The sequence below is a fragment of the Trachypithecus francoisi genome, unplaced genomic scaffold (assembly GCF_009764315.1).
Source record: "Trachypithecus francoisi isolate TF-2019V2 unplaced genomic scaffold, Tfra_2.0 Lachesis_group0, whole genome shotgun sequence".
NCBI lineage: Eukaryota > Metazoa > Chordata > Mammalia > Primates > Cercopithecidae > Trachypithecus > Trachypithecus francoisi.
This window is the reverse complement of record NW_022681453.1, coordinates 69,692,343-69,713,930: the sequence shown is the minus strand read 5'-3', so window position 1 is coordinate 69,713,930 and position 21,588 is coordinate 69,692,343. Positions and strand designations below refer to the sequence as shown.

Here is a 21,588-nt window from a genome sequence, read left to right as displayed (position 1 = left end):
AGGCTGCTCAGCTGGTCTGAGGGTGGGCCTGCCAGGGATGGTCCATGAGGCTCTTTTTCAGTCCTGGTACATAGGTGCAGGGCTGCTTGGCCAGCCTGTCTGCAGCGGGCAATCCATGGGGCTGTTTTTCAGGCCCAGGATACAGCTACACAGCTGCTTGGTTGGCCTTGGGTGTGTTGCCAAGAAGTGGCCCATAGGAAACTTCTCAGATTTGGGACACAGGTATGAGGCTGCTCAGCTGGCTCATGGGTGTGCCCACTAGAGGCAGCCAACTGGGTTATTTCTCAGGTCCAGAATGCAAATGTATGGCTGCTTGTCCATCTGGGGAGTGTCTGCCAGTGGCAGCCCATGGGGCTATTTCTCAGGTCTGAGACATGGACTTTTAGTGACTTGACTGTTCTGGGAACATGCTCACCAGGAGTGACCTTCAGGACTATTTCTCAGGCCCTTTTAGGGAGTGCAGGGCCATTGGGCAGGCTGGGGTATGGTAGGGTAGAGGCTTTGGGGATACAGCGGGGCTGTTTCTCAGGTCCTGAGCATGGATGTGTAGTCACTTCACTGGCCTGGGAATGTATCAGATGCTTGGAGGCTCGGGGCCTCTCCCACTCAGGGAAGGATATGTAGCGGTTTGGCTGGCTTATGGGTGGTTTCACCCTGAGCAGAACTGGCAGACTGTTCCTCCTTCTAGAATTGCGGTGGCAGGAGTTGGTTTCCCTGCTATGTAGGACCAGAGTCACAGCTGATCCTTGGCCCAATCTCCATACAACTGGGGTTGTGGCATTCAGCCACCCATGTGGGCTTGGTACAAGGAAGATGGAGCCCCAGTACTAGGGAGGTGCAGTGGCTAGTGGCCATCAGAGCAGGTCACACTCCAGAGGTAGCTCTGGTCTCAAGATGGTGCCGTGCTGCAGCAGCTTGGCTCACAGAGGGTGGGTGTGGATGAGGAGTGCATACGTTGTGCTCTTAATCAGGGCCACGTCGCTGTGTGAATTTCCATCAGCTCTCCCAACTGGGCTCAGGGCTTGTGAGGACTGTGGAATTCTCCTGTTGTAAAGACTGTAGGCTGGGCCTTGTGGCTCATTCCTACAATCCCAGCACTGTGGGAAGCTGAGGCAGGCAGATCGCCTGAGTCCAGGGGTTTGAGACTAACCTCTGGCAAGATGACAAAATCCCATCTCTACAAAACGTCAGCCAGGCATGGTGGTGCACGCCTGTAGTCCCGGCTACGCAGGAGGCTGAGGTGAGAAGATCACTTGAGCCAGTGAAGCCACAGTTGCAATGAGCTGAGATCACACCACTGCACTCCAGCCTAGGTGACAGAGTAAGATTCTGTCTCGAAAGTCCCTCCTGTCTATGAGCTGATCTGATTTGGGCAAAAGAGATGGGGATGCAAAGGCTCAGTACCTTCATGCTGCCTTCCTGGACTTCCAATCACCACAGGTCCATCTCCACTCCCCCACTGCACTCCAGCACTCTCCTTTTGACACTTCAGTAAAATCTTAGCTGTTTATTTGTTGCCTGGGTCCTTTATTGTCAAGGGGATGAATGCCAGGCATCTCTAGTCAATCATCTTGCTTTTCTATATCTCTTTATTTACAGGAGAGAAAGTTGTTACCATCCCTGGTGATGAAGGAAACAGCACATGTTGATAGGCATCGGTTCTCAACAAGTGCAAATAAGAGGGATCACAGGCAGCAACAGAATTCTGAGGTATCTCTGTGTGAGCAAAGAGCTTTTCTAGTAAATTGCACCATGATAGTCTGCTAAAGGTATAATTTACAAGATCACCAAATAGCTTCTCAATTAGTCTTTCTGTTAACATTCCGACACTATCTCCATACCAACGTGTTTCTTAGGTAATGCTCAGCCAAACAGAAATCAGATTTTGGAACCAAATCAGATTTTCTTCCATAGACCCAGATAAGACTCTGCTTAGAATAAGCAAGGAGAAAGAGAAAAAAATGAGAAGAGAAAGAGATATGTAGAGGAAGAAAAGATAAAGAAAAATTGGAAAAAAAAATCTAAAACAAGCACTAGATTCCAGTTTGGCATCTATCATAGGACATACTCAACATTAAGAGGAGGCAGAAAACAAATGGGGAGGGGGACAGCTTTCCAGCTCCCCAAATCAGGTTGTCACCATGTGACTTCATTATCTCGCTTGATATATTGTGAATTCATCCCACCATTTGGTGTGGATAATTGAGTTATCATCAAGATAACCTTGAAATGCACATCACGTGTACATTTCAGATAAGGTTTGTTTAACCAGCACAGGAATAATAAACACCTTGCTAGGTGCTCAGTATTACCTCCACCTTGAACTCTTACAAACTTGAACCCAACTTAACATGAAGCAGGGATCAAAAGGTCCATCAGGCCATTCCAGGTTGAAAATCCTGTTAATGCCAGAGGCATTTGGGGAAATTCCAAGTAAAGCATAGAAGAATCTCAGGGCTGTGTTAAGGTCACCAACTGGCCTCACTGGTTCACCTAGACAGCCCTGTTTTTCAACAAACTACATCTGCCGGGTTTGATGGTTATTATGGGGATTTTGTACATAGTAAATTTATACTGTGAAGTGCTTTGAGAATTACTTATAAATTATTGTCTGCATACTTAACTGATAGCCTTCATTATGAGAAAGACCATATTTAATAAAAATTTTATGTAATTTTAAAATTAATTCAGATTTGAATAAAGTCTTGATTAATATTACTGTACCAATATAAACTTTCTAATTTTGATAATTATGCTCTCATTATATAAGATATTAATATTTGGGAAAGCTGGGTGAAGGGTATATGGGAATTCCTTGACTATTTTTTTGTAAATTCTGTCTTTTTTTTTTTGAGACAGAGTCTCACTCTGTCGCCCAGGCTGGAGTGCAGTGGCGCAATCTCGGCTCACTACCAGCTCCCCCTCCTGGGTTCATGCCATTCTCCTGCCTCAGCCTCCCGAGTAGCTGGGACTACAGGTGCTCGCCACCACCATGCCTGGCTAATTTTTTTGTATTTTTACTAGAGACAGGGTTTCACCGTGTTAGCCAGGATGGTCTCGATCCTCCTGACCTCGTGATCCACCCGCCTCGGCCTCCTAAAGTGCTGGGATTACAGGCGTGAATCACCGTGCCTGGCCTGTAAATTCTTTATAAGCTGGAATTACTTGAAAATGAAACATTAAAAGAAAGTTTTAAAATATTTAAAAAGGTAATTCACAGAGCTTCACAATTTCTCCATTATTTGCACCCAGAAAAGGGGCTCCTTCAGCCTCTCTCTTTTTTTTGTTGACAAGATGATGAAATCCACCATTAAGTCAGATGAAAGAATGAATGCAAAAGTCCTTGCTGAAGTAAACTGCTAAGCAAATGTTAATAGTGACCATTATAGTCCCATATGGAGCTGCTTCTCTATAAATAAAGGGAGGAACAAGCCATTATACCAAATACCCTACCAGATAGTCTCCAAGCAGTTTACAAAATGCTTGGAAATTGCTGCCCTAAAAGTAGGACTCGGGGAACTATTGAAAGGTTTTCAGCAAGGCAGGCAGGCAGGCATATAACAACAGCAATCCTTCAGGATGACTCCTCAAGCTTTTAATACATAGGATGGAGGAAGTGGAGGAGATTGGACTCAACAAATCCCACTAGGAGTTACTTTAATAATTGCGGAGTGGATAGTCCTTACTGAGTGGGCCTGGAAAGAAATAAACCAAACTGAGAGGCATGGTGAAGAGCTCATCCATCTGGGCGGGACTAGCTCAGAGGTGGAAGAGGAGGGAGACAAATGAGTCTGTGGTTACTTGAAGATGTTTCGCCAAGATGACTGGGGCAAATGCTTCAGTGTCACTGAAAGATGGAAAATGAAAAAAAAGGAAAGACAATTCATAGAGGTTCGGCTGCAAACTCAAGCGGCTGCAAAGGACAGGCAGGTGCAAAAGGGGGAAGACAGGTCATGAGGGCTGCAAAACTGCAAGAGTAGGTCTCTCTAAAGAGGGTGCCTCCAAGGGGTCTGCCACAACTCAGCATCAGCCGTCCTTGCCATATGGGAATGCATTTGTGGTGTAACCAGATCTTCCATATTTTCAAGAGAAGCCAGAAATTCAGATCTTATATGAAATATCTTAACCTTTTAATGCTAGCTACTAATTTTAAAACATTTTAAAGCAGGATGTCTGCCAGCCAAGCACATCTAAGGGCCAGATCTGGCAGGCTGGCTATCAAGTTGTGACCTCTGACACAGAGAAAATGTCAAGGGTCAAAGTTCATAGACTGTTAAGGTGATACATAGAGAGACAGTGACTGTAAAGGGATTCAGTACCTAAAATGCTACAGATGCAGCTTTGCCAGCAATCTGAGCTGTATGACATACACCCCTACCCTTCAAGCCTGTCTATGGATTTGAGTTTATACAGAAGTTTCATCTAATCCTCAAATGGTTAAATCACAAGAATTTGAGTGCTTTCTGTGTGCTGAGTACACAGAAGTTAAAGAATTTAAAATCTAACTGGAGAAGGAAAAAACATGCCCTCTTGAAACAACTTGAAACAAATTGTGAAACAACCTGGGAGACTGCTTTCTTCACATTTAAGGTGTCAGAGGCACCTTAAATCCTGGTTTGTCCCCCCCAGATCACTTCCATTTAGAAAACTTTGCAGTTGTGTGTGTGTGTGTGTGTGTTTGTGTGTGTGTGGCTTGAATTTGTAACCAGAAATCTGATTTCCTGGGCAGTGGTTACAAAGCTGCAGCCTCTCTTTGCCCAGGGGTATCTTTACCCAGCCTGGGGTGGGAGTGAGCTGAGGTGGGGGTGCACGGACGCTGCAGCAGAGGTTGCGATGGGAGTGGCCGGCGTGAAGCCACTGCCTGTCAGGTTTCTCCGCTGGAGTACCCTCTTTGTCTCTGTCATTACTCTTCAAGTGTTTGCGTAGCAGACAGGCGGGCACCGAAATAGAAAGTGTCAAAGATACGATGACAATGAGGATAAAACTAGGGCAGAGGGTTCTGAAAGTCCCATCCAGCACGGTCCCCGCAGAATGCCAGCACACCTCCCGCCGCTTCAAAGAGCCGGCTCGGCGGGGCAGGAAGCGGCGGCTCTGGCTGCGGGTCCTGCGAGGAGAGCGCGATTTCCTCCGGGGCTGCCCAGTTATCTCTGGAGTCGCAGAACGGCTCTCGGGAGAACGCGTTCTCTACCCCCACCCCGTGCTCCTCAACCCACCCACCTACTTCCTCCAGCTCCACACACTCACAAGCACGGAGCTGCCAAAAATTTCCACCCTCCGCCCCCCTCCCTAGCTAACTTCCTTCCAGCGTTTCCTGAGCTGGATGATCCTAGGATTTGTAAGACAGGAAAAAAAGGAAGGCGTGAGGGCGGGCAGGAGGGACAGGATGCTTGTTTTTCGCTTTACCAAAGCCGACTGAAGGCGAGACAGCGGGCTCAGGGCGTAGGACCCACCGCAGCCCCCTGGGCAGTCTTCTCACCCCGCGTCCGCGTCCTCTCCGGGGCACTTAAGAAGGCGGGGGGAGAGCTTGCCCTCCCTCCGAAGCGGAGGAGGAACACCCGAAGACACCGCAGGAGCCTGTGAAAGTCCCTGGGACTCCAAGTGAGGAAGTGACACTCCCAGGCGAGCCGGCCCGCGGCTGCCAGTCTGACGGCCTCGGCACGGCGGCCCCGGAGCGGCGCGGGGTGGATCTCAGGCTCTGCCGGCCCGCGCCCCGCGGGGTCCATGCGCAGGGCCCCCAGCCCAGGTTCTTCCATCTTCCGATGCGGCCCCCCAGAGCCGCGGGGCAGCCGGTGATCTAGCCCGGGAGCCCATCTTACAGCGGTGCCAAGCAGAGGGGCGGCAGAGACGGAGGGGCAGCCTCTTTGGGACTAACTCATGAAGAACAAGGGTGCCAAGCAGAAGTTGAAACGAAAGGGAGCCGCCAGCGCGTTTGGCTGTGACCTGACGGAGTATCTGGAAAGCTCGGGACAGGATGGTAATGTGCCTTGGCCTTTCCTCCACTTCTTTTTGTTTGAGGGAGAGATGGACTCTCTTGAGTTGTGTTAGAGTCGGTTCACAAGTTAATGTATTCCAGGCCTGTGCGCTCATTGTCCTTTTTTTTTTTTTTTTTTTTTTTTGAGAACATAAACGATTCTTAAGGTGCACAGCGCTGCCGTGCCGACGCGCGGAGGCTGCTGTGTCAGTCCTTCCGTTTGTCTCACACAAGCTGTTAATGGGTGGTACTGCCGCAAGTTTACCGGGCCACCTCAGGGGATGGGGGTGGAGGCTGCAGAGGTCCCGATCCTAAATCTGGCATGTTGGAAGGGAGGGAGGAGGGGTGGACATGTGGGATGGTGATCAGTGGGCTTCCCTGGGTATAAAATCAGGACCGCCTTAGCTGTCCCTCCTGGGCTCTCCAATTTCGTCTGCTCACATCTTTTTTTATTAATGTGTTAGAAGGCAGTTGGGGGTGGGTGGTGGGGGAGGATCCTAATTGGGGGAGTGGTTGCGCAAACATTTCTGATTTTCTGAGCTGATGCCAAATATATAGTACCTCCACCCCCTTTCCACACCACCCCCCCAAGACCTTTTCCCTCCTCTTGGCTTTCAGATTAACATTTGGTGTGTCAGACAAGAAGAGTGTTGTAAAAAGGTCAGAGGGCCTCGATTTTTAAATAGTTTAGGGTAAGTAGAGAAAAGGAAAACTTCTCTGTTTTCAAGGTCAGAAACGGGAGGGGAGGAGTTGGGGATGGGGGAATCCAGCGGAGACAATTTAAACATTTGTTGGGGAAGGGGGAAAGAAAACACCATCTACATTACAATAACAGCGTTTGAGCTTAGAAGTGTTTAATCATAGGAAAGTTGGAAAATTGAGCATTAAATGACTCCTTTTGTAAGGTTGACTGGTTTTGCACTTACCCATGACAAAAAGGCCTTGTCTTCAGAAGCTTCAGCGAGAGGGAAAATAGCCTACTATATGGGCCATGTGTTTATACATAGATAGATACAACAAAGGGGAAAACATAAGGGCTGTGTAACTGTGCAGAATAATTCTGCCTCCAGGAAAATAATCTCAAAAACTATTTGATTAGTCCATATCGAATATGCATTTCAAAAACAGTGCGATGCTTTTGTTTGACTTCCGTTTTTTGGGAGACTCAGCACCACCTAGTAATTTGCAGTGGTGTGATATTCCTGTGGTATTCTAGAGTTCAGTGTGCTGTGTCATTAGGACAAATAGCTTAGGATTTTAGAGCTTGGAGAACCACAAGTTTCAAAACTGACTCTTTTGAAATTGATGCATAACTGAACAATTCGTTGAATCCTCACCAACCATCTGGAGAGGTAGATTTGAGATAAAAATCACTTGGTTTGAGTTTTTTTGAGCGTGAGAGAACTCTTAAGTATGCCTCTTAGCCACTGTTGTCAGAAGTTTACAATGAAATGCTTCTCTTCACCTGTTTTTGCAGGGGCCTTCAAGTTAACCTCCAGGTACACTAGGAATGCTCCTGGGATGCCACCTTTCACCATGCGGGTGTTATTCTGGCCCCTCCCTCTAAGCTATGAGAGTTGCATAGGGGTGCTTGCCAGCCCTGCTCATTCTTACAAACTAATAGATCATAGAATGAGCCAGAACCCCAGGGTTCTGTGAAGATACCTCAAAGGCAGCTTTAGGCAGCTGTTCTTTCACCTGCTTTATATTTTGGGCTTCTGCATATGTTTCATTTAGACAAAAAAAAAAAAAAAAGGAAGAGACTCCTGCTTAAAAGAATAGCAAACCAGTACCCAGGGTTCCCCACCCACCCTGGGGAGGAGGAAAAGAAGCCCAGAGGGGTAAATTGGCCTGCCTAAGGTCATACAGCTAATCATCAAGGATCAGAGGGCCCTCCCTGGCCTGTTAGGTTCCTCTGCCCTCCCTGGCTTCTATGTCTAAGCCAACATTCTCTTCTAATGATATTTTCCCCCTAAATTGAAAGCAGACAGCCCTGCTACAGGATCAGCAAACTTTCAAGACTGAGCATACCTGATGAGAGTTCAGCTTTGAAAGGAAAGGCAACTGACCCACTTAATGATCCACACACTGTTTTTGTGCTACACGGAAATTAGGCATGCATAATATACTGCTTATGTAAATAAGAGTAATTAGAATTTATTTTTTCCCACAGCTAAAACTAGTTGGATAGGTTTTTTCCGTATATTTGTCATAGTGTAGCATCAATGAACAAAGTTAGTGCTAATGGTTTTCTCGAAAGTAATGTTGCTTTTTCCGGGACTCTCTGAAACATGTATTGGTTTACAGACAAAGCCTGGACTCTGCTTCTGGGAGGAAAAGCTGAGCTGGGCACTGGTCCTTTGCTCACCACCTTGGAAGATCAGCCCAGAATGCTGAGAGTGACAAGTCAGTGTGGTACCTGGGAGCCAGGGGGCTGGAGAAGGGCTCCCTGGACTAACATCATGGTTACTGAGCTTTGAAGGTCAAGGATGGTGCAGTGGACCTGCACTGAGATAGGAAAAATAGGTTCGGGTCTGGGAGTACAAGGGGAGAAGGGAAGACCAAAGATTTAGGGACTCAAAGAGAGCCCCTGTCCTTGGACAGGGAAGGAAAGCCCTGAGCTGGAGTGGAGGACAACGCAGGGTGACAACGAGCTATGCTCAGGGCATCTGAACTTGGGGACGCCACACGCCTGAGTGGGAACTCTGGGGAGACAAAGGCTGAAGACAGAGACTGAATGTCGTATGCTTCTGTAATTTGCTGAGGCTCAGCCCTGCTACTTTCAACTGGAGAAATCTGACAAGGCCGGGTGTGTGGTTTACAAATAGGTGTGCAGCTTAGGGCACACATTGCTCAGGGCCAGTTGTCAACCTTAATCTTTGGGAAGCTGATGAAAAACAGAAACCCTTTCCTTAGAATCACACACACCCACCCACACACACACACACACACCGTGTATGCAATTTCTGCAGGTATCTACACAGATGCCAATTTCAGACCCTGCTCTGATCACCCCTCACTGGCTATACAGGGGGCCTGATATCCAGGACCAATTTTCCCTCTTCTTTGACCACTTTTCTCTAGCCTGGTAAGAAGGGAGTAATGAACACTCTTAGCCTGGTAGGAACACTCAAGAATGGCAGACTTGCCCAGAGCTGTTGCACTTCCCCTCCAACACAGTGGCTGCTGTCCCCAACCCCCAGCTCTCCCCTGGGAACCAGCTAACTTTCTCTTCCTGTCTGGAATAAAGGGAGATCATCCCTTCCTTACTGCTGCTGCTGAAAATAGTATAGTTTTCTTTTTCTTTTCTTGACCACTGAATAAGAAGGCCCTTGCTTCAGCTGTATAATGAAAACCACATCACGTTCCTGCCTAAGGTTGGAAGGTTGTGGGTGAAGCTCTGCAAGGTCATAATGTGCCCATGGTCGTTTGCTACCTCTCCTTTATACGCCAAGTGTTCTGGGTCTTCTAGTAGAGCTTGGAGATGGTTGGGGCCAGGAGCCAAGAGACAAGTAAGAGAGTGTTATAGGGAAAATTGTCTTCTTTCTCTGGGTTGGCTTTACTTTAATGGCTGAGGATTTTTGGCTCCTCTGAGCAAACTTGTTCGTTTTACCCACTCCCTGGTAAAAAGTGATACCGAGCTTCCAAGTTGACAAAGAAAAGAAGGGGCAACGATTGTGCCGAAAAGGGCTGCAGCTACCTGCGGCCTCTTCGTTGCACGAACTGTGCCCAATGCGTGCCCAAAGACAAGGCTATTAAGTTCCTCATTCAAAACACAGTAGAGGCCACTGCTGTCAGGGACATTTCTGAAGCAAGCGTTTTCACCGCCTATGTATTTCTCGAGCTGTATGTGAAGCTACATTACTGTGTGAGTTGTGCCATTTACAGCAAAGTAGTCAGGAATTGATCTCATGGAGCCTGCAAAGACCAAATACTCCCACCCTGATTTACATGTGCCCGTGTTGTCCTACGGTCTCCACCAGAGCCCATGTAAAGAGCTGAGTCTTTAAGGGCCGAGGAAAAACTGTCCTCTCGAGAAAAATACAATGGAAGTTGCACTTAAAAAAAAAATTAAAAGGTGATATTGCTTGCTCTGGCCCCATGGTTCTCAGCGATGGCAACACATTAGAATTACCTGAGAGCTTTAAGAAAAAAATGCTGATGCTCAGACCCCTGTAAGAACAATGAAATCAGAATCTTTCCTAGAATATGTGGATACATAGGCAGGGTGGTAATCTCTGCTCAGATTACAGACCATTTTCCCCTGGATAAGCAGCCTTAGCCATTCAGAATGCACCTTCTGAATGTTTGATAAGAACCGTCAGCCTTTTTTTTTTTTTTTTTTTTTAGGCGGAGTCTCGCTCTGTCGCCCGGGCTGGAGTGCAGTGGCCAGATCTCAGCTCACTGCAAGCTCTGCCTCCCGGGTTCACGCCATTCTCCTGCCTCAGCCTCCCGAGTAGCTGGGACTACAGGCGCCCGCCACCTCGCCCGGCTAGTTTTTTGTATTTTTTAGTAGAGACGGGGTTTCACGGTGTTACCCAGGATGGTCTCGATCTCCTGACCTCGTGATCCGCCCGTCTCGGCCTCCCAAACCGTCAGCCTTTTTATTCCTAAAATTTTTTTCCTAGTTCTTACTACACCGAAAAAATATACATTAACATATATATGACATATCTTTAATATATAATGTATATGTTTGATTTGAGGCATGACAGAGGGAGGGTTTGTAACAAATAAGTGCCCATTACAAATATGACTTCAACCTTGATGAGAGTAAGCCCTGGTATTTCAAAGAACAAGGACAAGGCAATGGGAACTTTTAGATGTGACTCTTCTACATTTCTGAGGCTAAATGATTCTCTTTCTTTGTTTATCTATTTATTTAACAAATATTTATTAAGGCACTGTGGTAGATACTGTGAAAAAAAAAAAAAGATGGGCTGCAGGCTCAAGAAAGTTATGGTCTAAGGGACATGAACAAACTTTCAGATCAATTAAGCTTTGAAATGACCTGTCATAGCTGAAGGAAAAGCTGAAGAAGAAAATTGGAAAGTTTTGATCTCCAGTTAAATAGACAAGATACTCAAACATCAGCAGCAGCAAAGTCTTAGCAAAATATTTTCTTGAACAGAAAATATTTAACCTTGAATGGAGAATGAAGGCAGAGGTTTTTTCTTTGGCTTAGTTGCTTCCTTTCCAGCAGCTTGCCTGGCACGTCATGGTCACACCTTCCCTGACTAATTCTTCATCCTTTGGCTCTCAGCTTTGAAAGATTCTGGAAACCTTCTCTGATCCTCCTGAGGCAGGTACCCCTGGTGGAGGATCCCATTATGAATTTTGGAACCTTACTGCCTGGAATAGAATCCCAACTTTGCTTGTTCCCAGCTGAGTGACCCTGGAGCCAGTTGTTTACCCTCCCTGGGTCTCAGTGTCCTCACTCATGAAATGATGATAATAGGATTGATATGAAAATAAATGAGTTAATATAGGTAAAGCACTTAGCAGAGGGCAAGCACATGGTAAACCATAAGTTTAGCTATTATCATGGCACCCTGAGTTTACCTTAGCATCACCACCTACCATCCAGGACTGAGTGATGAGGCTCCAATTAAATGAGTAAATGACATGATAAGATTGAGCTAATCCATCACCAAAAGGACCCGAAGCAGGTTGCTTGCCCTACTGAATGAAGAAGCCAGTTTATGCAGGGATTTCTCACAGTCACTGCAGGGTGGATCATCAGTATACGCTCAGGAACTAAAGGTCACCTTTAAATTAAAGGGCCCTCAAAAGGCCTGAGAAAGACACAGCCACAGCCGGGCACGGTGGCTCACGCCTATAATCCCAGCACTTTGGGAGACCAAAGCGGGTGGATCACTTGAGGTCAGGAGTTCGAGACCAGCCTGACCAACGTGATGAAACCCCATCTCTGCTAAAGATACAAAAAAATTAGCCGAGCGTGGTGGCCGGGGCCTGTTATCCCAGCTACTTGGGAGGCTGAGGCAGGAGAATCGCTTGAACCCAGGAGGCGGAGGTTGCAGTGAGCTGAGATTGTACCACTGCACTCCAGCCTGGGCGACAGAGTGAGACTCCATCTCAAAAAAAAAAAGAAAGAAAGAAAGACACAGCCACTGCTGAGTCCAGCAGAACTGAAGCAGAAGTAGGGTCCTGGATGTGGAGCTTGTGGAGCGAAAACAGCAACTTTGTGGGCTTGAGTTTAGAGGGCATCCCCGCATTTGGGCTCCCGGAATGAAACAGAAAGAATTGAAAAAGGAGAATTAGGCTTTAAACATGGAGCAAACTGACTGGCTAACTTGAGGCCGAGCTATAACTTACTCTGTGTAGTCTGGAGATGACAACCCACACAGAGAATAGAAAGAACCACTTCCACATGCCTCCCTTCTGCCTACTCTTTAGACCTCTGCCAAGAGCCCCTGGGCCACAAGGACAGCCTCACCCTTTCTTCTCCCCTGTCTACCCCCACTGGCTGCCAGCCAGATGGCTTCCAGCTTCAGGAGGCTCAGGCTTTGGGGCTGCTAAGGAAGCCCACTCCCTTGTTGCCCCAGCCCTTCCCCGGAGCTAAGAACCGTCTGCAGGGTGAGGGAGAGCTGAAGGCCTGCTCTTGTACTGGCACAGAGGGAAACATGTTGAAACTGGGAACACATTTTCCCATAGCTGATGCTGTAAGCGGTGGACACTCTCCAGTGCCATTAGAACTGTAGTTTTTGATGCATTTGTTTTATCATCTTCCCCTTAGCTTGTTAGGCGTCTGTGGGCTAGCCTGGGAACCTTTTCTGTAGGATGGAAGCAAGTGTGAGGGGAAACACATTCCGAATTCCAGAAGTTGACTGATCAAGACAGTTCTAAAGCACGTGATGGGGACTATTTTTACCAGGAATCACCTCACTGCAGAGAGATTTCCTGGGTTTTTGTGGCTGTAGGTGAGGCTCTGCAGCAGTGGGTGGAGAATGGGGATGGGGCTCTAAGTTCCAGGACTCTGGGCATAAGAACTGTCACTGCCCTGCCACTTCCCTTGCCGTTAGCTAAGTCTAGCTAAAGATTCTGGAACAAAGTAGTGATAGAGTCTTCTAGTTGGGGCTACCCCCATTGCTCATTTCCTCCAGAACAGATCACACTTGCGCTGAGCCGCCTTCCCACCCTGGCCTCTGCGTCTCAGGACTCCACTTCCTTCTGGCGGTTCCTTCAGACCAGCCTTGAGGCCCAGGAACATGGAGTTAGCTTTCTTTCCATTCAGTGCTTGCTGTGTATTTAAGCCAATGTGACATTTTTCCGCTTATCCCCAAGCTTTAAGTTATTTTTCTTTTTGCCTATGGGTACATGTCCTACCCAATTTCCTGAGCTGTTTCCCCCTATGCACCAATACAAATGCCACTCTTGAGTTGAACTGATCTTGCTATTTCTCCCCCAAGGGGCTAGCCTCAAGTACTGACTGAGTGAGGGCCACAGCCTGCTGGAACTTCAGGAGTCTAGATAGCACTCCCTGTCTCTCTAGACTTTGCCGCAGTATACAATTTCAACTAAGGCTTCAAATTTAAAACCCCTGGGAACAAACAGGCTGACTGTAATTCAGAGGAGAATAAGTATTGGTGCTAGATTTTTTTTCTAAGAGCAGAATTTGATAGAGAAAGATGAAAACATCAGGGTGCTGAGTGGCTGAAGGGAAGAGGAGGAAGAGGAGGTCTCTTTGAGGAAGAAAAAGGACTTAGGCATGAAGCCTGAGTCCCACATCAGGCCTTGTTGTTATTTTCATTGGTAGTAAGTGCTACTTATCTGTGTTGATTGCTTACTCTGTGCCAGTCACTTTACACATGCAAAGCAATATTTCAGTATGTTTAAGAATTGGGCATTTTAATCCCCATTTTACAAAAGAGAAAACTGAGTGATTTAACCAAGTGATGCCGAGATTATAGAGATGGGAAAGGCAAAATTGAAATCAAGATCTGTATGACTTCTAAGGCCATGGTCTCAAGCATGAATCACATCTCCTAGGTTAGCACATTTCATAATTTGGCATTAACAGTTTTGCCCCAACCTATGAAAAATGATTTTTCTCCCTTTGCTTTGTTTTTCCCCCAGCCTAAACCATGAAGGCTCCTAACAACAAAGAACATTTGCATAGCACTTTACCCTCTGCAAGGTGCGTTTCACACACACGGATCTAAACCTACCAGCTTTGAAGCCCAGCCGGACCCTATCTTTTCCTCTCAGGTCCCTTGCCCACTGCAGCCACATCTTCTTCACTTCTTGGAATACTCACTGCTTTAGGGTCAGGGGTACCCAATTTGTTATGCATTCTACCTGTTGTTTTCTTCTTTAACACTTTGTGTATGCAAATCGATGGTGAATTCCCCCGAAGGCAGATCTGGTAGCTCACTGTGGCTCTCTCAGGAGGAGCCCCTTGTGGGACATGCAGCAGTTGATTCATTGACCCTAGTTCCTTCTTCAGAAAACCAGTGTTTGTGCCCCTCTAGGAAGCTCAGGACAAAGCACATTGCTAATGTGTTGGATTATCAGGAATCCAGTTGCTTAATGGTCCCCACAGGGGTTCATTGCTACTCCCAAATAGAAACTGACCCAGGCTTTGCACAGAACTCCCCAGAAACACCGCCTTTTCCTAGTGCTTCACCAATCACTCCTTGGTATGAACCACATTCTTGGCGAGGCCCCAGAACCAACTGAGTTTCTGGGATCGAGTCTCAGGCACTCTTTGTTCTCGTTTAAGCTTGGTTGATACATACCAGGCCCTGGTACCACGCCCATGGCCTGATGCTGGCCCAGAATGCCTTGCAGGCCCCCTTCCCACCACCACTGGAGGGAGACGGGTGAATGTCACCCCTTCCCCCAAAAGCAACATATACCAGCTCTCACTGTTACAGACACTAGAAAACAGCTTGACATATAAGCTAGGATTCTGGCAAACCATAAATAAATCTATAGCCTATGTGAAGGCAATTGAGCTAATTTGTGTGATTATGCATATTTCTTTCCCCAGCTCTTGTCATATTTGTTTTTTTTTTGTTTTTTTTTTGTTTGTTTTTTGAGATGGTGTCTCGCACTGTTGCCCGGGTTGGAGTACAATGGCGCCATCTCGACTCACTGCAACCTCCACCTCCCAGGTTCAAGCGATTCTCCTGTTTCAGCTTCCCAAGCAACTGGGATTACAGGCACCCACCACCATGCCTGGCTAATTTTTGTATTTGTATTAGAGACAGGGTTTCACTATGTTAGCCAGGCTGGTCTTGAACTCCTGACCTCGTGATCCGCCCACCTCAGCCTCCCAAAGTGCTGGGATTACAGGTGTGAGCCACTGTGCCTGGACTCTTTTCAGGTTTTTAATCAGAATCTATCTGGAATGGGACTTTCAATTCAAGGCAACAAGTATATAATGGGATTCTAACATGCCAGACACTGTTGGCTTTACAGAGATGCTGTCAAGTTGCTCTTGACCTAAAGGATTCAAAGAGGGAAAACAACTAAAAGAAGTACAAAGAAGAATGGAATGAGGGCTCTAGAAGATGAGCAAGCAGGGGACATGCACATGTGAGGCAGCCAAGTGAGAAAGAACCATCAGACAGAGTGGGTTGTTTTCACCAGGGGAAAAATCAGTAAAATTATAAAACAAACATCATCTGACTGAGTTATGACAGAGCTATGGGAGAATGGGGTGGTTGGTCTCTAGAGGCAGGAAACCACAGGGATTTGCCTGACACTTGGAATTGGTCACACCCCTCTGCACCCTGGGGAAGAAGAGGCTTACAGCTGAGGGTACTTAAGAGTGGTGAGGCTGAGACTGGCTGGGGTGACAGAAGCCTGCCTTCAGCTGCAGGGGAGTGAACCTGCCCTCAGGAGATGGCAAACCAGCTGATAGTAACAAGAGTGGCCTTTGATTTGCTTATCATGGCTTTGTCTATCCCCTGCCCAAGCACAGAAGAATGGAGAATTCTGTTAAAATTAGCTAGGCTTGGTGGTGGGCACCTGTAATCCTAGCTACTTGGGAGGCTGAGGCAAAAGAATTGCTTGAACCCGGGAGGTGGAGGTTGCAGTGAGCCAAGATCACACTACTGCACTCCAGCCTGAGTGACAGAGTGAGACTCTGTCTCAAACAAACAAAAAAAAAGATAAAACTTTTAAAAGTGATGCTAACTGACCCTCTGTTTCTTGATTAAATCTATCTGTACGGCATGAATGCCCAACTGAAGAGTCTTCGACTATATGGAAAGTTCTGTTTTATCCCCATCTTATAAAGGTGGACCAACTCAGAGAGGTTAAGTAACTTGCCTCATGTCACCCAGCCAGGAAGTGGGAGAAGCAAGACTCCAGCTGTGTCTGTCCAACATTAAATTATCCTTCCATGGCTTTGTCTGCTCTTGACCCAATGAGACATAGCTATGCTAGCAGCAAAACAGGTCTGATATGCAGAGCTCCATTTTGCCATGCATTGCCAAGGTGATAAGTTCAGTAGGATTTAGTTAGACTTAATAAAACTTCTGGCAATTGAGTTCCCATCCCCAGTTTTTCAAAGTAAAACACTTAGGTTCCAAATGGCAGGATTCTAAACAGAGAGCATGCCCTGTTACCATAAGTAGCCCCTTCCACCACTTCTTTCCCATCTGTTTCCTGCATGCTGAGTATTATTGGGAAACAATGATGTCAACTCTTCCATATAAATCTACACCTCCCTGCCAGCCCCTCCCCTACAATGCATATTTTTGTTCCTCTTTCTGGCTTTTGTCTTGCTGTTCTGCTAAGGACTCACGCTTTTGGCGACAATTGTTGGCTTTCTTTTTAATAAGTTTTAGCGATTTAAGCTTTATTGTGGCCTTCAAAGTGCACATGCTTTTTGGGGCCTATATTTGGAAAATCCTTTGCTTGGCTAATAGCTAGAATATGAGCTTGGTGCTAATGGAGAAGAGCCATTTGCTTTCTGGAAAAGCAAAGCCAAATGCAGGTCTCTGAATCAAGCTCAGAGCTGAGGACAGAAACGCTGCTTGGGTTGGGGGCCCTCTGAGGCTGCATTAAAGCTGTAGCTGACCTGGGCACAGAGCCTATAGCTAAAGGCCAGGATAATATCCCCTTCAAGTAATCTGTAAAGGTCCTGTTTTCCCCCATCCTAAGCCTGACTTCCAAATGGGGCATGGTTTCCTCAGTTCTCCTTTCTTTGTACCTCTAAGGACAATTTGGTTTCAGATGGAAAGGAGGGCTAGTTCTCTGGGTACAGTATGAGTTTTGAATACAGAGTCCAAGAATTCTGGACCTCTCTTGTTAACCCTTGGGCAGCATTTCTCAAACTTTACCGGGCATAAGAAAGACTAAAAATGTAATTCTTACTTTAAAATTTTAATTTTAAAATTAAATATTAGTCAAATTTAGTATACTACTAGAGATACTCTTTAAATCCAGTTTTGGACTCCTTGAGACAAAATGGACATCTAATAAAAGTTTTCAAATGGGGTGGGTGCGGTGGCTCCGGCCTGTAATCCCAGCATTTTGGGAGGCGAGGCGGGCGGATCACTTGAGGTCAGGAATTCAAGACCAGCCCGGCCAACATAGTGAAACCACGTCTCTACTAAAAAAATTACAAAAATTAGCTGGGCATGGTGGTGCGTGCTTGTAATACCAGCTACACGGGAGGCTGAGGCAGGAGAACTGCTTGAACCTGGGAGGTGGAGGTTGCAGTGAGCCAGGATCGCACCACTGCACTCCAGCCTGGGGGACGGTGTAAGACTTTGTCTCAAAGAAAAAAGTTTCCAAGGCCCGGTGCGGTGGTTCGCGCCTGTAATCCCAGCACTTTGGGAGGCCGAGGCGGGCGGATCACGAGGTCAGGAGATTGAGACCATCCTGGCTAACACGGTGAAACCCTGTCTCTACTAAAAATACAAAAAAATTAGCCGGGCGTGGTGGCGGTCGCCTGTAGTCCCAGCTACTCGGGAGGCTGAGGCAGGAGAATGGCCTGAACCCCGGAGGCGGGGCTTGCAGTGAGCTGAGATCCGGCCACTGCACTCCAGCCTGGGCGACAGAGTGAGACTCTGCCTCAAAAATAAAAATAAAAATAAATAAGTTTTCAAACGGGAATTTGCATAGGTTGTGTAGTGTCTGGGTCCTTGGAGAACATATGATTCTACTGAATGGGTTCCATAGTTTATAGGGCAGCAAGCTGTAAAGTGCTGCTGCAAGTCGGGATTCTGAGGTCCAGTTCCTCAGGGATTTTACTTTTGTTGGTCTGGGGTGGGAAATCCGCGTTGTAAAGATGAGCTCCAGGTGATCTAATATCCTTGGCTTACTGATCTCACTTTGAGAAACACTGACTTAGCATATAGAAAGAAGCAGCTACGTGAAATGACATGATTTTTATTTTCTTCATTATACTTTAATATTGCCCAACATTTCAACAGTGAAGATATATTTTTATCTTTTAAATTAGAAAGAAACATTTCTAAAATTATTGTAGGAATAGTGTGTCTTGAGTCACTGGCTTTTTCATAAATCCCCTTTGTTTCAATACTTATTTTTAGAAAAAGACTAAGTCTGTTAGTTGTTTTTTTTTTTCCTGCCTTAATAGATGCAGTATAATGAAGCCAATTAATCTTTCCTCAGTGTAGCAGGGTGGTTGAGCTTATGGTTTGTTTGCTGATAGTCTACCATGGTTCAAGTTCCAGCTCTACCACATGCTAGGTTTGTGACCATGGGCAAGCCACCAAACCTCTCTATGCCTCAGTTTCCTCATCTGTAAAGTAGAGATTATGATGATAATGGTACCTACCACATAGAGTCATTATGAGCATTAAAGGAACTAGTGTACTGTTTGGAATTTAGTAAACCTTCCATACATGTTAACTATGGTTATCATTTCCTTGATGATTGGAAATCTTACCGTGTTTCAGCCTTATTACTAAAAGTGTGGTTCCTGGGTTATGCTACAGATGGTGGAAGTTGAAAAAGCTGAGAACAAATGTTCCAAGGTCCCCAACTATCCCTAGGGGCTTCTTTCTTTAAGAAATTCTCTTATATGACACAATTATTTATTTCCCTTGGGTGGATGTATAAAAATGCTAGTTTTAAGATTCTAATCTGTTGATAAATATATCTGAGGTGAGAATGTGGCAAACTTTCTAAGTTTTATATTTCTTTAGCAATTAGAAAAAGAAAATCATCTAAAAATAATTCTTCCTGCCTTACAAAGGTTATGGTAAAAGGCTATAATCACAGTGACAGCCATCCAGCCTGCTAGTTTCCATCTGTATTTCAGGAGAGTTATAAATCTGGCAGTGAAGCCTGTTTCCATCATTGATGGAACAATATAAGTCCTGGATTTTTGCTGGGCCATATTACATCTCACATATGCCTATTTATTTGCCCCAAAACTGCATTTTGGAAGTTGACGGAATGAGGTAAATCTGGCCTGAGAGTGAATCCAAGTATGAATTAACGGCAAAAAAAAAAAAAAAAAAGCTCAATCTTAGGCTGTAGGAACAGCAGCAGAGCGTATAGATCAAGGGATCCATCCTGCACTCTTCAGGACTGAAGTCACACACGGAGCGTTGTCTTTATTCTGGAGCTGCATTTTAACATGGAAGCTTGTACACAGAATTATATTTAGGAAGTTGATCAGAAGAGTGAAGGATTGTAAAATGCTACAGATGACAAATGAAGTTGCTGAAAATGTTTATTATAGACAAGTAAAAGCTTCTTCCTTTGCAGACATGACCATGCTGGCCTCTCTGGGTTGTTGTGTTTGTTGTCGCTTGTCTTAGTTTCGTATTGCTCCCATAACAAATTACCACAAACTTAATGGCTTAAAACAATACAAATCTATTAGTTTTGTAACTTAGAAGTCCAACACAGCTGTCACTAAAGTCAAGGTGCAAGATGTATTTCTGGAGGCTCTAGGGAAGAATCCATTTCCTTGCCTTTTCCAACTTCCAGAAACCACCCACATTCCTTGGTTTATGGCACCTTCCTCCATCCGTCTTCAAAGCCAGCCATATTGCATGTCTTCCACCGTTTGTCCAAAGTCATGTCTTTCTCTTCCTACAGTGGGAAAGCTTCTCTACTTTCAATGACTCATGTGATCAGATTAAGCCTGCTTGTATAATCCAGGATGCTATCCCCATCTCAAGGTCCTTAACCTAATCACATCTGTAAAGCCTCTTCGCATAGAAGGTAACACATTCACAGGTCCCAGGGATTATGCATGGACATCTTTGAAGGGCATTATACTGCTTATCACCCTCCAGAAAGATGTCACACTAGGCAAATTGCCCATATCTGATGACCTTTGAAGTCTTCCCCAATTCCCCAATTCCTAAACGTGGTCATTATATGATTTTTTTTTTAAATTTTAGACAGGGTCTCACTTTATCACCCAGGCTAGAATGCAGTTGTGCAGTCTTGGCTCACTGCAGCCTTGACTTCCTGGACTCAGGTGATCCTCCTGCCTCATCCCCCTCAAGAAGTTGGGACTACAGGCATGCACCACCACACCTGGCTAATTTCTGTATTTTTTGTAAAGGCAAGGTTTCACCACGTTGCCCAGGCTGGTCTCAAACTCCTGCACTCAGGTATTCCACCCACCTTGGCCTCCCAAAGTGCTGGGATTACAGGTGTGAGCCACTGTGCCTGGCCAATTAATCCAAGTTGGTACACTCTTAGAAATACTCCCTAAATTCCATTTCCGATTGCTTGAAACAAAATGGACAGACAGAAAGCCCTGTATGTCAGGGTTTGTGGAGAACATGTCATTTTACTAAATGAGTCTCTAGTTTGTAGACTGCAAGTGTAAAGTGTTGCTGGCCTGTCAGTAATATGTGTTCAGCCCTGTTGACTGCTGAGGAAGCCAGAAGTGATGGAATCATGGTTCCCATCGATTGAGAACTTGCCTTTTGCCAGGTCCTGTACAAATGTTAACTTCTGTGTCTCTGAAAACAGCCCTAGGAGATCAGAGAAGAAAATAGAGGGTGGGTGCAGTGGCTCACACCTGTAATTCCAGCACTTTGGGAGGTTGAGGTGGGAGAGTTGTTTGAACTCAGGAGTTCAAGACCAGCCTGGACAATATGGCAAAACTCTGTCTCTCCAAAAATATACAAAAATTAGCCAGGCATGGTGGCACGGGGCTGTGGTCCCGGTTACTGAGGTGAGAGGATTGCTTGAGCTCAGGAGGTCAAAGCTGCAGTGAGCTGTGATCGTGCCACTGCACTCCAGCCTGAGACACAGTGAGACTCTGTCTCAAAAAAAAACATCCCCCCCAACTACCGCCACCACCATGGAAAAGTTGTCTTCTTCAAAACCTGTCCCTGGTGCCAAAAAAGGTTCAGGACCACTGGCTTAGACAACCACCATTTAGCGAGAGCACTTTGAGTTAGGTAATGCCTGTTGTAAATGCTCGCGTGCTTGGGAAGATTAAAGGCACTACCAACGGTTTTTTTTAAATCTCAGGTCTCAAAAAAGAAAACAAAATAAAATAGAATCTCAGAGAAGTGAAATGATTGCGCAAAACCACATAGCTGGTACTTGGCAAAGCCAGAATTCCATCTAAGTCCTGTCTCAGTCCATCACACTACATGGTCCCTTTCTAAATTATCCTCCTGTCAAGCTGACCG

The 21,588-nt window shown here is 46.0% G+C and overlaps 1 protein-coding gene across 2 annotated transcripts in view; it reads left to right on the top strand.

The window, feature by feature from the left end:
* The first annotated feature begins 5,343 nt into the window (after positions 1–5,343).
* ARHGAP31 (Rho GTPase activating protein 31) overlaps positions 5,344–21,588 on the top strand; it is a 129,383-nt gene continuing 113,138 nt past the window's right edge. The window contains exon 1 of one of the 2 annotated variants that reach the window (XM_033211156.1): positions 5,344–5,974. In XM_033211156.1, coding sequence (XP_033067047.1) covers positions 5,875–5,974 — 100 coding nt within the window. In that variant the 5' untranslated portion in view covers positions 5,344–5,874. The remainder of the gene's footprint in view (positions 5,975–21,588) is intronic. The other variant, XM_033211157.1, reaches the window with a different exon arrangement.